At 48.6% G+C, this 14869-nt stretch overlaps 1 protein-coding gene across 2 annotated transcripts in view; it reads right to left on the reverse strand.

Moving 5' to 3' along the window:
• The window catches only part of LIG1 (DNA ligase 1), a 359710-nt gene that overhangs the window by 191618 nt on the left and 153223 nt on the right, over positions 1-14869 (reverse strand). Inside the window, exon 7 of one of the 2 annotated variants that reach the window (XM_063942665.1) lies at positions 6350-6436. The exons of the other annotated variant lie outside the window; for it this stretch is intronic. Coding sequence (XP_063798735.1) covers positions 6350-6436 — 87 coding nt within the window. The remainder of the gene's footprint in view (positions 1-6349; positions 6437-14869) is intronic. 2 annotated transcript variants of the gene reach the window in all.

The following is a 14869-nucleotide window of genomic DNA, read 5'->3' on the forward strand; positions in this document are numbered from 1 at the left end:
GAGACATCGGTAAAGCCGACTTTAGGAAACGGCGAGGGGGAGACGTCTCGAATTCTAATTTGTACCCCTGAGATATCACCTGAAGGATCCAGGGGTCTACTTGCGAGTGAGCCCACTGCGCGCTGAAATTCATTGAGACGGGCCCACCACCGTGCCTGATTCTGCTTGTAAAGCCCCAGCGTATACTGAGGGCTTGGCAGAGGCGGGAGAGGGTTTCTGTTCCTGGGAACTGGCTGATTTCTGCAGCCTTTTTCCTCTCCCTCTGTCACGGGGCAGAAATGAGAAACCTTTTGCCCGCTTATCCACGAAAAGACTGCGCCTGATAATACGGCGTCTTCTCATGTTGAGAGGCGACCTGGGGTGCAAACGTGGATTTCCCAGCTGTTGCCGTGGCCACCAGGTCTGAAAGACCGACCCCAAATAACTCCTCCCTTTAATAAGGCAATACTTCCAAATGCCGTTTGGAATACGCATCACCTGACCACTGACGTGTCCATAACCCTCTACTGGTAGAAATGGACAAGGCACTTAGACTTGATGCCAGTCGGCAAATATTCCGCTGTGCATCACGCATATATAGAAATGCATCTTTCAAATGCTCTATAGGCAAAAATATACTGTCCCTATCTAGGGTATCAATATTTTCAGTCAGGGAATCCGACCACGCCAACCCAGCACTGCACATCCAGGCTGAGGCGATTGCTGGTCGCAGTATAACACCAGTATGTGTGTAAATACATTTTAGGATACCCTCCTGCTTTCTATCAGCAGGATCCTTAAGGGCGGCCATCTCAGGAGAGGATAGAGCCCTTACCAGCGTGTGAGCGCTTTATCCACCCTAGGGGGTGTTTCCCAACGCACCCTAACCTCCGGCGGGAAAGGATATAATGCCAATAACATTTTAGAAATTATCAGTTGTTATCGGGGGAAACCCACGCATCATCACACACCTCATTTAATTTCTCAGATTCAGGAAAACTACAGGTAGTTTTTCCTCACCGAACATAATACCCCTTTTTGGTGGTACTCGTATTATCAGAAATGTGTAAAACATTTTTCATTGCCTCAATCATGTAACGTGTGGCCCTACTGGAAGTCACATTTGTCTCTTCACCGTCGACACTGGAGTCAGTATCCGTGTCGGCGTCTATATCTGCCATCTGAGGTAACGGGCGCTTTAGAGCCCCTGACGGCCTATGAGACATCTGGACAGGCACAAGCTGAGTAGCCGGCTGTCTCATGTCAACCACTGTCTTTTATACAGAGCTGACACTGTCACGTAATTTCTTCCAACAGTTCATCCACTCAGGTGTCGACCCCCTAGGGGGTGACATCACTATTACAGGCAATCTGCTCCGTCTCCACATAATTTTTCTCCTCATACATGTCGACACAAAAGTACCGACATACAGCACACACAAAGGGAATGCTCTGATAGAGGACAGGACCCCACTAGCCCTTTGGGGAGACAGAGGGAGAGTTTGCCAGCACACACCAGAGCGCTATATATATATACAGGGATAACCTTATATAAGTGTTTTTCCCCTTATAGCTGCTGTATAGTTAATACTGCGCCTAATTTGTGCCCCCCTCTCTTTTTGAACCCTTTCTGTAGTGTAGTGACTGCAGGGGAGAGCCAGGGAGCTTCCCTCCAACGGAGCTGTGAGGGAAAATGGCGCCAGTGTGCTGGGGAGATAGGCTCCGCCCCCTTATCGGCAGCCTTATCTCCCGTTTTTTTATGTATTTTGGCAGGGGTTAAATGCATCCATATAGCCCAGGAGCTATATGTGATGCATTTTTTGCCATCCAAGGTGTTTATTATTGCGTCTCAGGGCGCCCCCCCCAGCGCCCTGCACCCTCAGTGATCGGAGTGTGAAGTGTGCTGAGAGCAATGGCGCACAGCTGCAGTGCTGTGCGCTACCTTAGTGAAGACAGGACGTCTTCTGCCGCCGATTTTCCGGACCTCTTCTGCCTTCTGGCTCTGTAAGGGGGCCGGCGGCGCGGCTCTGGGACCCATCCAAGCTGGGCCTGTGATCGTCCCTCTGGAGCTAATGTCCAGTAGCCTAAGAAGCCCAATCCACTCTGCACGCAGGTGAGTTCGCTTCTTCTCCCCTTAGTCCCTCGATGCAGTGAGCCTGTTGCCAGCAGGTCTCACTGAAAATAAAAAACCTAAACTAAAACTTTCACTAAGAAGCTCAGGAGAGCCCCTAGTGTGCACCCTTCTCGTTCGGGCACAGAGATCTAACTGAGGCTTGGAGGAGGGTCATAGTGGGAGGAGCCAGTGCACACCAGATAGTCCTAAAGCTTTCTTTAGATGTGCCCAGTCTCCTGCGGAGCCGCTATTCCCCATGGTCCTTACGGAGTCCCCAGCATCCACTTAGGACGTTAGAGAAAATATATTTTCACACCCCCTCTACGCACACAATTAGCGCCTTACACATATCAGCCACAGTAGTGTTCCTTACACACAATGTCTCCAGAATAGTGTCAGATACACATAATGTCTCCAGTATAGTGCCAGATACACATAATGAGCAGTGCCAGCTACACATGACATGCCCCGCAGCCGTGCCAGCTACACGACATGCCCCGCAGCCGTGCCAGCTACACATGACATGCCCCCCAGCAGTGCCAGCTACACACAATATGCCCCCCAGCAGTGCCAGCTACACATGATAGTGTTCACTTTTTAGGGCAGGGAGGGCACATTTTTAAGTTAGGAGGGCAAAATGATGTACATACTGTAATGCTTGGTGCTCATCTACCTAAACGGTAAAGCATGGACAGTGCGCGCCGAAGGCGCGCAGCAAAATTTAGGGGCGTTGCTTCGTGGGGAAGGTGCGTGGCCACATAATAGTGGCAATTCGCATTACACCACACAGTAGTGCAGTTACTACACACTTTGCGCCAGGCAGAGCACGTTAGACACCTTGCGCCAGGCAGAGCACGTTAGACACTTTGCGCCAGGCAGAGCACGTCAGACATTTTGCCTAGCCACAGACGCCTAGCGGGAACACTACATGATATGCTCCTCAGCCGTGCCAGCTACACATGACATGCCCCACAGCAGTGCCAGCAACACATGACATGCCCCCCCAGCAGTGCCAGATACATAAATGGCCACACAGTGCCAGATATGTCCCCACAGTGCCAGATACAGAAATGCCCCCACAGTGCCAGATAAATGCCCCCACCAGTCAAGATATGCCCCCCACAGTGCCAGATAAATGACCCCCACAGTGCCAGATAAATGCCCCCACAGTGCCAGATAAATGCCCCCACAGTGCCAGATAAATGCCCCCACAGTGCCAGATAAATGCCCCCACAGTGCCAGATAAATGCCCCCACAGTGCCAGATAAATGACCCCACAGTGCCAGATAAATGACCCCACAGTGCCAGATACATTAATGCCCCCCACAGTGCCAGATAAATGCCCCCACAGTGCCAGATAAATGCCCCCACAGTGCCAGATAAATGACCCCACCAGTCAAGATATGCCCCCCACAGTGCCAGATAAATGACCCCACAGTGCCAGATAAATGACCCCACAGTGCCAGATAAATGACCCCACAGTGCCAGATAAATGCCCCCACAGTGCCAGATAAATGCCCCCACAGTGCCAGATACATTAATGCCCCCACCAGTCAAGATATGCCCCCCACAGTGCCAGATAAATGCCCCCACAGTGCCAGATAAATGCCCCCACAGTGCCAGATAAATGACCCCACAGTGCCAGATAAATGACCCCACAGTGCCAGATAAATGACCCCACAGTGCCAGATAAATGACCCCACAGTGCCAGATACATTAATGCCCCCCACAGTGCCAGATAAATGACCCCACAGTGCCAGATAAATGCCCCCACAGTGCCAGATAAATGACCCCACAGTGCCAGATAAATGACCCCACAGTGCCAGATAAATGACCCCACAGTGCCAGATACATTAATGCCCCCCACAGTGCCAGATAAATGACCCCACAGTGCCAGATAAATGACCCCACAGTGCCAGATAAATGACCCCACAGTGCCAGATAAATGACCCCACCAGTCAAGATATGCCCCCCACAGTGCCAGATAAATGACCCCACAGTGCCATATAAATGACCCCACAGTGCCAGATAAATGACCCCACAGTGCCAGATAAATGCCCCCACAGTGCCAGATAAATGCCCCCACCGTGCCAGATACATTAATGCCCCCACCAGTCAAGATATGCCCCCCACAGTGCCAGATAAATGCCCCCACAATGCCAGATAAATGCCCCCACAGTGCCAGATAAATGCCCCCACAGTGCCAGATAAATGCCCCCACAGTGCCAGATAAATGCCCCCACAGTGCCAGATACAGATATGCCCCCACAGTGCCAGATACAGATATGCCCCCACAGTGCCAGATATGCCCCCACAGTGCCAGATATGCCCCCACAGTGCCAGATAAATGACCCCACAGTGCCAGAAATGCCCCCACAGTGCCAGAAATGACCCCCACAGTGCCAGATAAATGCCCCCACAGTGCCAGATAAATGCCCCCACAGTGCCAGATAAATGCCCCCACAGTGCCAGATAAATGACCCCACAGTGCCAGATACATTAATGCCCCCACCAGTCAAGATATGCCCCCCACAGTGCCAGATAAATGCCCCCACAGTGCCAGATAAATGCCCCCACAGTGCCAGATAAATGCCCCCACAGTGCCAGATAAATGCCCCCACAGTGCCAGATAAATGCCCCCACAGTGCCAGATACAGATATGCCCCCACAGTGCCAGATACAGATATGCCCCCACAGTGCCAGATATGCCCCCACAGTGCCAGATATGCCCCCACAGTGCCAGATAAATGACCCCACAGTGCCAGAAATGCCCCCACAGTGCCAGAAATGACCCCCACAGTGCCAGATAAATGACCCCCACAGTGCCAGATAAATGACCCCCACAGTGCCAGATAAATGACCCCCACAGTGCCAGATAAATGACCCCCACAGTGCCAGATAAATGACCCCCACAGTGCCAGATAAATGACCCCCACAGTGCCAGATAAATGACCCCCACAGTGCCAGATAAATGACCCCCACAGTGCCAGATAAATGACCCCACAGTGCCAGATAAATGACCCCACAGTGCCAGATAAATGCCCCCACAGTGCCAGATACATTAATGCCCCCACCAGTCAAGATATGCCCCCCACAGTGCCAGATAAATGACCCCACAGTGCCATATAAATGACCCCACAGTGCCAGATAAATGACCCCACAGTGCCAGATAAATGCCCCCACAGTGCCAGATACATTAATGCCCCCACCAGTCAAGATATGCCCCCCACAGTGCCAGATAAATGACCCCACAGTGCCAGATAAATGACCCCACAGTGCCTGATAAATGACCCCACAGTGCCAGATAAATGCCCCCACAGTGCCAGATACAGATATGCCCCCACAGTGCCAGATACAGATATGCCCCCACAGTGCCAGATATGCCCCCACAGTGCCAGATAAATGACCCCACAGTGCCAGATACATTAATGCCCCCACCAGTCAAGATATGCCCCCCACAGTGCCAGATAAATGACCCACAGTGCCAGATAAATGCCCCCACAGTGCCAGATAAATGCCCCCACAGTGCCAGATAAATGCCCCCACAGTGCCAGATAAATGACCCCAGTGCCAGATAAATGACCCCACAGTGCCAGATAAATGACCCCACAGTGCCAGATAAATGACCCCACAGTGCCAGATACATTAATGCCCCCACCAGTCAAGATATGCCCCCCACAGTGCCAGATAAATGACCGCCACAGTGCCAGATAAGTGCCCCCACAGTGCCAGAAATGCCCCCACAGTGCCAGAAAAATGACCCCCACAGTGCCAGAAAAATGACCCCCACAGTGCCAGAAAAATGACCCCCACAGTGCCAGAAAAATGACCCCCACAGTGCCAGAAAAATGACCCCCACAATGCCAGATACATGAATGCCCCCAGGCCCCCACAGTGCCAGATACATTAATGCCCCCACCAGTCCAGATATGCCCCCCACAGTGCCAGATAAATGACCCCCACAGTGCCAGATAAAGATAAATGACCCCCACAGTGCCAGATAAAGATAAATGACCCCAGTACCTGCTGTGCCGAGGGAGGGGGAGTGATGATGTGCGCGCCGCTGTCGGAGCCAGGGTCTGACATCAGACACCGGCGCCGCATAGCGCGCGCAGCTCATGTACGGGAGGACAGCACAGCAGGCTACAGGACAGGGCCGGCTCCAGGCTCCGACATGGCGGCGCCAGCGTGCGGCACCCTTTAACATATATTAGCAAATCCTAAACTAATTGCTGTGTGTATTAAGTGTAATCTCACTTTTCTCTGGTATATTCTCTGCAGTAATGTCGGTGCATTCTTCAATTTCATCTTTTTCTTCCAACTTTACAGGAGATGTTTTTAAAGCTTTAAAAAAAAAAAAAAAAAACACAAGGAAATTAAAAAAAAATGTCCTTTATAGTTTCAGTAAAGGGGAGTAAAATGCAAATTGAAAAGACGTACAGTAAAAATGCAATTACTTAATCTGCTTCACTCTAGTATGTTACAATTATGAAAAGTACCTTTGGGTTACACTCACCACAGAGGACAATGAATGCTGACCTGAATGCTCAGTACAGCTTTGAATGTGGCATTTAATCAAAACAAAATTACGGCATGGCATTTTTGTTACACAACTGGTAGTATCAGGCTCAGCTGCATTTACCATTTGGTATATCCTATGAGGAAAGCACCAACAGTAGACAAACGCATTTACAGTAAAATGTATATTAACCCATGCCTGGGCCCCTCCTTCAATATCCCAATGAATTCATCTATTTGTAACAGACTGTTAATAAATAACCACAAATATAACAAGCGTCAAAACTTAAACTTTCCAAATATTGATGTTGAACCATGACAAATGGGTATCTGCTTATCCCACTGGTCTCACACATTAAAATACAAAAAAGCATATTTATTTCTATGATGACCACACATTTCTTCATTTTCCTATTTTGGAGCTTTATCTTATATGAATTAAAAAATAAATAAAAAACACCCCACAGCTGTTTCTTACACTGAACTATAGGAACAACTACTAAGGTGGCTGAAAACACATGATGATGAATGCCACTGAGATGCCGTTAGATGAAGAAATAGGGGTATATGCAATTGCGGTCGAATTCCCGAAATTGTCGAATTTCGGGTCATTTTCGCCCAAAAAAAAAATTTGCCTATGCAATTCAGTGCTTTCCGACCAAAAAACGGACTTTCAAAATTCGACTTTTTGAAATTCGAATTTTTGCAAATTCGACTTTTCTGCAATGATACAAGTGCTGCAATTCGACCAAAGCATATTCAATTCAAGTTTGGAAATTCGACAGCAGTGCTTTTAGACAGCAAATTCGTCATTTTCAATCCGCCACACTTTGGAGGGTGAAAACAATAAAAAAAAAATTAAACATGTTTTTTTTTGGTGTTTTTTTTTTTAGGAATAGCATAATAGGATTTTGGTACTTACCAGGTAAATCCTTTTCTTTGAATCCATAGGGGGCACTGGAGTACTCTTGGGATATGGACGGCGTAGCAGAACAAAGGCACTGAATATTTAAATTTAGAACTCTCCACCCCTCCATATCCCAGAGTACCTCAGTGTACGACCTCAGTGTTTTTACTGAGCGAACTACTATAGAGAGGTTGACAATGGAGAATTCCTATAATATAACGGACAACAACAAAGTTGACCCATAACGTTACTGTCAACTAAACAGTTGACAGCATAACCGATAGACCTTTATAATTTGAACCAATCGGTGAAAAAGTGTTACCATAAGCTCCTTTGAGCTTAATACAAACAGGTAAAATGTGTTACCATAAGCTCCTCCGAGCTTAAAACAACCCAGGTAAAACTGCTCTGGGTGGGCGTCCAGTGCCCCCTATGGATTCAAAGAAAAGGATTTATCTGGTAAGTACCAAAATCCTATTTTCTTTTTCATCCACTAGGGGTCACTGGAGTACTCTTGGGACGTACCAAAGCTTCCCTCGTGGGCGGGAGAGCTGTTTGACACTTGTAACAGTAGGCAGCCAAAGCTAGATGCTGATGCCGCAACCATTCATAACATGTAAACGTGCACAAACGTGGTGCACTGAAGGCTATGTAGCCGCGTCGTAGACGCTCCACGACCCGCTGGTTCTGACATTCCCACAGAACCTGTGGAATGAGCTATTACTGACGAAGGCGACTGTAACTTAGCCTTAAAGTAAGCCTGACTTGTAGTCATTTTTATCCAACTGGATAATGTCTGCTGAGAAACTGGCTAACCCCAGTTGGCCGCATCATAGAGAACAAACAACGTATCCGTATTACGTACTGTAGACGTTCGGGACATATAGACGCGTAATGCGTGTACTACATTCAGAATTCTAGAATGTGCTGTCAACACAGGAACCACTATTGGTATATTGATGTGAAGAATAAGAAATCGGAATTCGTCCGAAGTTCTGCTTTGTCATGAGAAAACTCAAATACGGTGGCTTGGAATACAAGGCACCCAAATATGAAAACAAAACCCTTGCCGAAGCTAAGGCTAGAAGAAAACGTTTTCCAAGTGAGAAACTTAATCCCCATTTGTTGTAAGGGTTCAAAATATGAAAACTGTAAGAAAATAAGAATTTACTTACCGATAATTCTATTTCTCGGAGTCCGTAGTGGATGCTGGGGTTCCTGAAAGGACCATGGGGAATAGCGGCTCCGCAGGAGACAGGGCACAAAAAGTAAAGCTTTAGGATCAGGTGGTGTGCACTGGCTCCTCCCCCTATGACCCTCCTCCAAGCCTCAGTTAGGCACTGTGCCCGGACGAGCGTACACAATAAGGAAGGATTTATGAATCCCGGGTAAGACTCATACCAGTCACACCAATCACACTGTACAACCTGTGATCTGAACCCAGTTAACAGTATGATAACAGCGGAGCCTCTGAAAGGATGGCTCACAACAATAATAACCCGATTTTTGTAACTATGTACAAGTAATGCAGATAATCCGCACTTGGGATGGGCGCCCAGCATCCACTACGGACTCCGAGAAATAGAATTATCGGTAAGTAAATTCTTATTTTCTCTATCGTCCTAGTGGATGCTGGGGTTCCTGAAAGGACCATGGGGATTATACCAAAGCTCCCAAACGGGCGGGAGAGTGCAGATGACTCTGCAGCACCGAATGAGAGAACTCCAGGTCCTCCTTAGCCAGGGTATCAAATTTGTAGGATTTTACAAACGTGTTTGCCCCTGACTAAATAGCCGCTCGGCAAAGTTGTAAAGCCGAGACCCCTCGGGCAGCCGCCCAAGATGAGCCCACCTTCCTTGTGGAATGGGCATTTACATATTTTGGCTGTGGCAGGCCTGCCACAGAATGTGCAAGCTGAATTGTATTACACATCCAACTAGCAAAAGTCTGCTTAAAAGCAAGAGCACCCAGTTTGTTGGGTGCATACAGGATAACAGCAAGTCAGTTTTCCTGACTCCAGCCGTCCTGGAACCTATATTTTCAGGGCCCTGACCACATCTAGCAACTTGGAGTCCTCCAAGTCCCTAGTAGGCGCAAGACACCACAATAAGCTGGTTCAGGTGAAACACTGACACCACCTTAGGGAGAGAACTGGGGACGAGTCCGCAGTTCTGCCCTGTCCGAATGGACAAACAGATATGGGCTTTTTTGAGAAAAAAACCACCAATTTGACACTCGCCTGGTCCAGGCCAGGTCCAATGACTGGTTTTAAACCAATGTGTTTTGAGGAATCCCAGAACTACGTTGAGATCCCACAGTGCCACTGGAGGCACAAAAGGGGGTTGTATATGCAATACTCCCTTGACAAACTTCTGGACTTCAGGAACTGAAGCCAATTCTTTCTGGAAGAAAAATCGACAGGGCCGAAATTTGAACCTTAATGGACCCCAATTTGAGGCCCATAGACACTCCTGTTTGCAAGAAATGCAGGAATCGACCGAGTTGAAATTTCTTCGTGGGGCCTTCCTGGCCTCACACCACGCAACATATTTTCGCCACATGTGGTGATAATGTTGTGCGGTCACCTCCTTTCTGGCTTTGACCAGGGTAGGAATGACCTCTTCCTGAATGCCTTTTCCCTTAGGATCCGGCGTTCCACCGCCCTGCCGTCAAACGCAGCTGCGGTAAGTCTTGGAACAGACATGGTACTTGCTGAAACAAGTCCCTTCTTAGCGGCAGAGGCCATAAGTCCTCTGTGAGCATCTCTTGAAGTTCCGGGTACCAAGTCCTTCTTGGCCAATCCGGAGCCATGAGTATAGTTCTTACTCCTCTACATCTTATAATTCTCAGTACCTTAGGTATGAAAAGCAGAGGATGGAACACATACACCGACTGGTACACCCACGGTGTTACCAGAACGTCCACAGCTATTGCCTGAGGGTCTCTTAACCTGGCGCAATACCTGTCCCGTTTTTTGTTCAGACGGGACGCCATCATGTCCACCTTTGGTAATTCCCAACGGTTTACAATTATGTGGAAAACTTCCCCATGAAGTTCCCACTCTGCCGGGTGGAGGTCGTGCCTACTGAGGAAGTCTGCTTCCCAGTTTCCATTCCCGGAATGAAACACTGCTGACAGTGCTATCACATGATTTTCCGCCCAGCGAAAAGTCCTTGCAGTTTTTGCCACTGCCCTCCTGCTTCTTGTGCCGCCCTGTCTATTTACGTGGGCGACTGCCGTGATGTTTTATCCCACTGGATCAATACCGGCTGACCTTGAAGCAGAGGTCTTGCTAAGCTTAGAGCATTATAAATTTACCCTTAGCTATATTTATGTGGAGAAAAATCTCCAGACTTGATCACACTCCCTGGAAATTTTTTCCTTGTGTGACTGCTCCCCAGCCTCTCGGGCTGGCCTCCGTGGTCACCAACATCCAAAACTGAATGCCGAATCTGCGGCCCTCTAGAAGATGAGCACTCTGTAACCACCACAGGAGAGACACCCTTGTCCTTGGATATAGGGTTATCCGCTGATGCATCTGAAGATGCGATCCGGACCATTTGTCCAGCAGATCCCACTGAAAAGTTCTTGCATGAAATCTGCCGACTGGAATTGCTTCGAAGGAAGTCACCATTTTTTTACCATGGCCCTTGTGCAATGATGCATTGATTTTAGGAGGTTCCTGACTAGCTCGGATAACTCCCTGGCTTTCTCTTCCGGGAGAAACACCTTTTTCTGGACTGTGTCCAGAATCATCCCTAAGCACAGGAGACTTGTTGTCGGGATCAGCTGCGATTTTGGAATATTTAGAATCCACCCCTGCTGTTGTAACAGTATCCGAGATAGTGCTACTCCGACCTCCAACTGTTCCCTGGACTTTGCCCTTATCAGGAGATCGTCCAAGTAAGGGATAATTAAGACGCCTTTTCTTCGAAGAAGAACCATCATTTCGGCCATTACCTTGGTAAAGACCCGGGGTGCCGTAGACAATTCAAACGGCAGCGTCTGAAACTGATAGTGACAGTTCTGTACCACGAACCTGAGGTACCCTTAGTGATAAGGGCAAATTTGGGACATGGAGGTAAGCATCCCTGATGTCTCGGGACACCAGATAGTCCCCTTCTTCCCGGTTCGTTATCACTGCTCTGAGTGACTCCATCTTGATTTGAACCTTTGTAAGTGTTCAAATTTTTTTAGATTTAGAATAGGTCTCACCTAGCCTTCTGGCTTCAGTACCACAATATAGTGTGGAATAATACCCCTTTTCTTGTTGTAGGAGGGGTAATTTAATTATCACCTGCTGGGAATACAGCTCGTGAATTTTTTCCCATACTGCCTCCTTGTCGGAGGGAGACCTTGGTAAAGCAGACTTCAGGAGCCTGCGCAGGGGAAACGTCTCGACATTCCAAACTGTACCCCTGGGATACTACTTGTAGGATCCAGGGGTCCTGTACGGTCTCAGCGTCATGCTGAGAGCTTGTCAGAAGCGGTGGAACGCTTCTGTTCCTGGGAATGGGCTGCCTGCTGCAGTCTTCTTCCCTTTCCTCTATCCCTGGGCAGATATGACTCTTATAGGGACGAAAGGACTGAAGCTGAAAAGACGGTGTCTTTTTCTGCAGAGATGTGACTTAGGGTAAAAACGGTGGATTTTCCAGCAGTTGCCGTGGCCACCAGGTCCGATGGACCGACCCCAAATAACTCCTCTTCCTTTATACGGCAATACACCTTTGTGCCGTTTGGAATCTGCATCACCTGACCACTGTCGTGTCCATAAACATCTTCTGGCAGATATGGACATCGCACTTACTCTTGATGCCAGAGTGCAAATATCCCTCTGTGCATCTCGCATATATAGAAATACATCCTTTAAATGCTCTATAGTCAATAAAATACTGTCCCTGTCAAGGGTATCAATATTTTTAGTCAGGGAATCCGACCAAGCCACCCCAGCTCTGCACATCCAGGCTGAGGCGATCGCTGGTCGCAGTATAACACCAGTATGTGTGTATATACTTTTTATGATATTTTTCCAGCCTCCTGTCAGCTGGCTCCTTGAGGACGGCCCTATCTATAGACGGTACCGCCACTTGTTCTGATAAGCGTGTGAGCGCCTTATCCACCCTAAGGGGTGTTTCCCAACGCGCCCTAACTTCTGGCGGGAAAGGGTATACCGCCCATATTTTCTATCGGGGGGAACCCACGCATCATCACACACTTCATTTAATTTATCTGATTCAGGAAAAACTACGGTAGTTTTTTCACATCCCACATAATACCCTCTTTTGTGGTACTTGTAGTATCAGAAATATGTAACACCTCCTTCATTGCCCTTAACGTGTGGCCCTAATAAGGAATACGTTTGTTTATTCACCGTCGACACTGGATTCAGTGTCCCTGTCTGTGTCTGTGTCGACCGACTAAAGTAAACGGGCGTTTTAAAACCCCTGACGGTGTTTTTGAGACGTCTGGACCGGTACTAATTGTTTGTCGGCCGTCTCATGTCGTCAACCGACCTTGGCGCGTGTTGACATTATCACGTAATTCCCTAAATAAGCCATCCATTCCGGTGTCGACTCCCTAGAGAGTGACATCACCATTACAGGCAATTGCTCCGCCTCCTCACCAACATCGTCCTCATACATGTCGACACACACGTACCGACACACAGCACACACACAGGGAATGCTCTGATAGAGGACAGGACCTACTAGCCCTTTGGAGAGACAGAGGGAGAGTTTGCCAGCACACACCAAAAACGCTATAATTATATAGGGACAACCTTATATAAGTGTTTTCCCTTATAGCATCTTTTTTATATATTTCTAACGCCAAATTAGTGCCCCCCCTCTCTGTTTTAACCCTGTTTCTGTAGTGCAGTGCAGGGGAGAGCCTGGGAGCCTTCCCTCCAGCCTTTCTGTGAGGGAAAATGGCGCTGTGTGCTGAGGAGATAGGCCCCGCCCCTTTTTCGGCGGCCTCGTCTCCCGCTCTTAACGGATTCTGGCAGGGGTTAAATATCTCCATATAGCCCCCGGAGGCTATATGTGAGGTATTTTTAGCCAAAAAAGGTTTTCATTTGCCTCCCAGGGCGCCCCCCTCCCAGCGCCCTGCACCCTCAGTGACTGCCGTGTGAAGTGTGCTGAGAGGAAAATGGCGCACAGCTGCAGTGCTGTGCGCTACCTTAAGAAGACTGAGGAGTCATCTGCCGCCGATTCTGGACCTCTTCTTGTTTCAGCATCTGCAAGGGGGCCGGCGGCGAGGCTCCGGTGACCATCCAGGCTGTACCTGTGATCGTCCCTCTGGAGCTAATGTCCAGTAGCCAAGAAGCCAAACCATCCTGCACGCAGGTGAGTTCACTTCTTCTCCCCTAAGTCCCTCGTTGCAGTGATCCTGTTGCCAGCAGGACTCACTGTAAAATAAAAAACCTAAGCTAAACTTTTCTAAGCAGCTCTTTAGGAGAGCCACCTAGATTGCACCCTTCTCGGCCGGGCACAAAAATCTAACTGAGGCTTGGAGGAGGGTCATAGGGGGAGGAGCCAGTGCACACCACCTGATCCTAAAGCTTTACTTTTTGTGCCCTGTCTCCTGCGGAGCCGCTATTCCCCATGGTCCTTTCAGGAACCCCAGCATCCACTAGGACGATAGAGAAATCTGAACCCAGCCTCAAGTCGCATGGCGCTGTAGGTGGGATAAATGGAGGCTGCATTTGATGACACCTTGTAGAAAAGGTGTGTACCGACGCAATAGAGTCAAGCGTCTTTGAAAATAACTTGACCACACAGATACCTGCACCCTCAGTGCAGATAAACTCAGTTCTCCATCCCACCCCGTCTGTAAAATAACAGAATACGGGTAACTTTAAAGATGATGTCGGAAACTTCCGAGCTTCACACCCACCTATATAGGCACACCAAATTTTGTAATAATGAGCTGCCGTAAGCGGCTTCCTAGCTCGTAACATGGTTGGTATAACCGATACTGTAATGCCCTATTTCTTTTCTTAAGAGGGCGGTCTGAACCCCCACCCCGTCAACCGCAGCCGCGGTACATAGGTAAATAAGGGTAAAAGAACGGTCCCTGTTGTAACAGGTTGGACGTATTATGAGCGGGCCAAAATCGTGTGCAAGTATTCCTTGGAGATTCGAGAAGCAAGCTCTCCGAAACCCATGAGATATCACTAGTATGACTGTGACGAACTGTCTTATGATCCGTTTTAGCAACGGAGAGAGCAGCGGAAAATGGTGGAGCCAGATACACGAGGCTGTATGACCACACGAATGTGAGAACCTCCACCGCCACTGCCCTTGTGATCTGTCGTTCTGTACACATACTGAGCGTTTGTAATTGTGGCGAGA

This window comes from Pseudophryne corroboree, chromosome 10 (assembly GCF_028390025.1).
Source record: "Pseudophryne corroboree isolate aPseCor3 chromosome 10, aPseCor3.hap2, whole genome shotgun sequence".
Lineage (NCBI taxonomy): Eukaryota > Metazoa > Chordata > Amphibia > Anura > Myobatrachidae > Pseudophryne > Pseudophryne corroboree.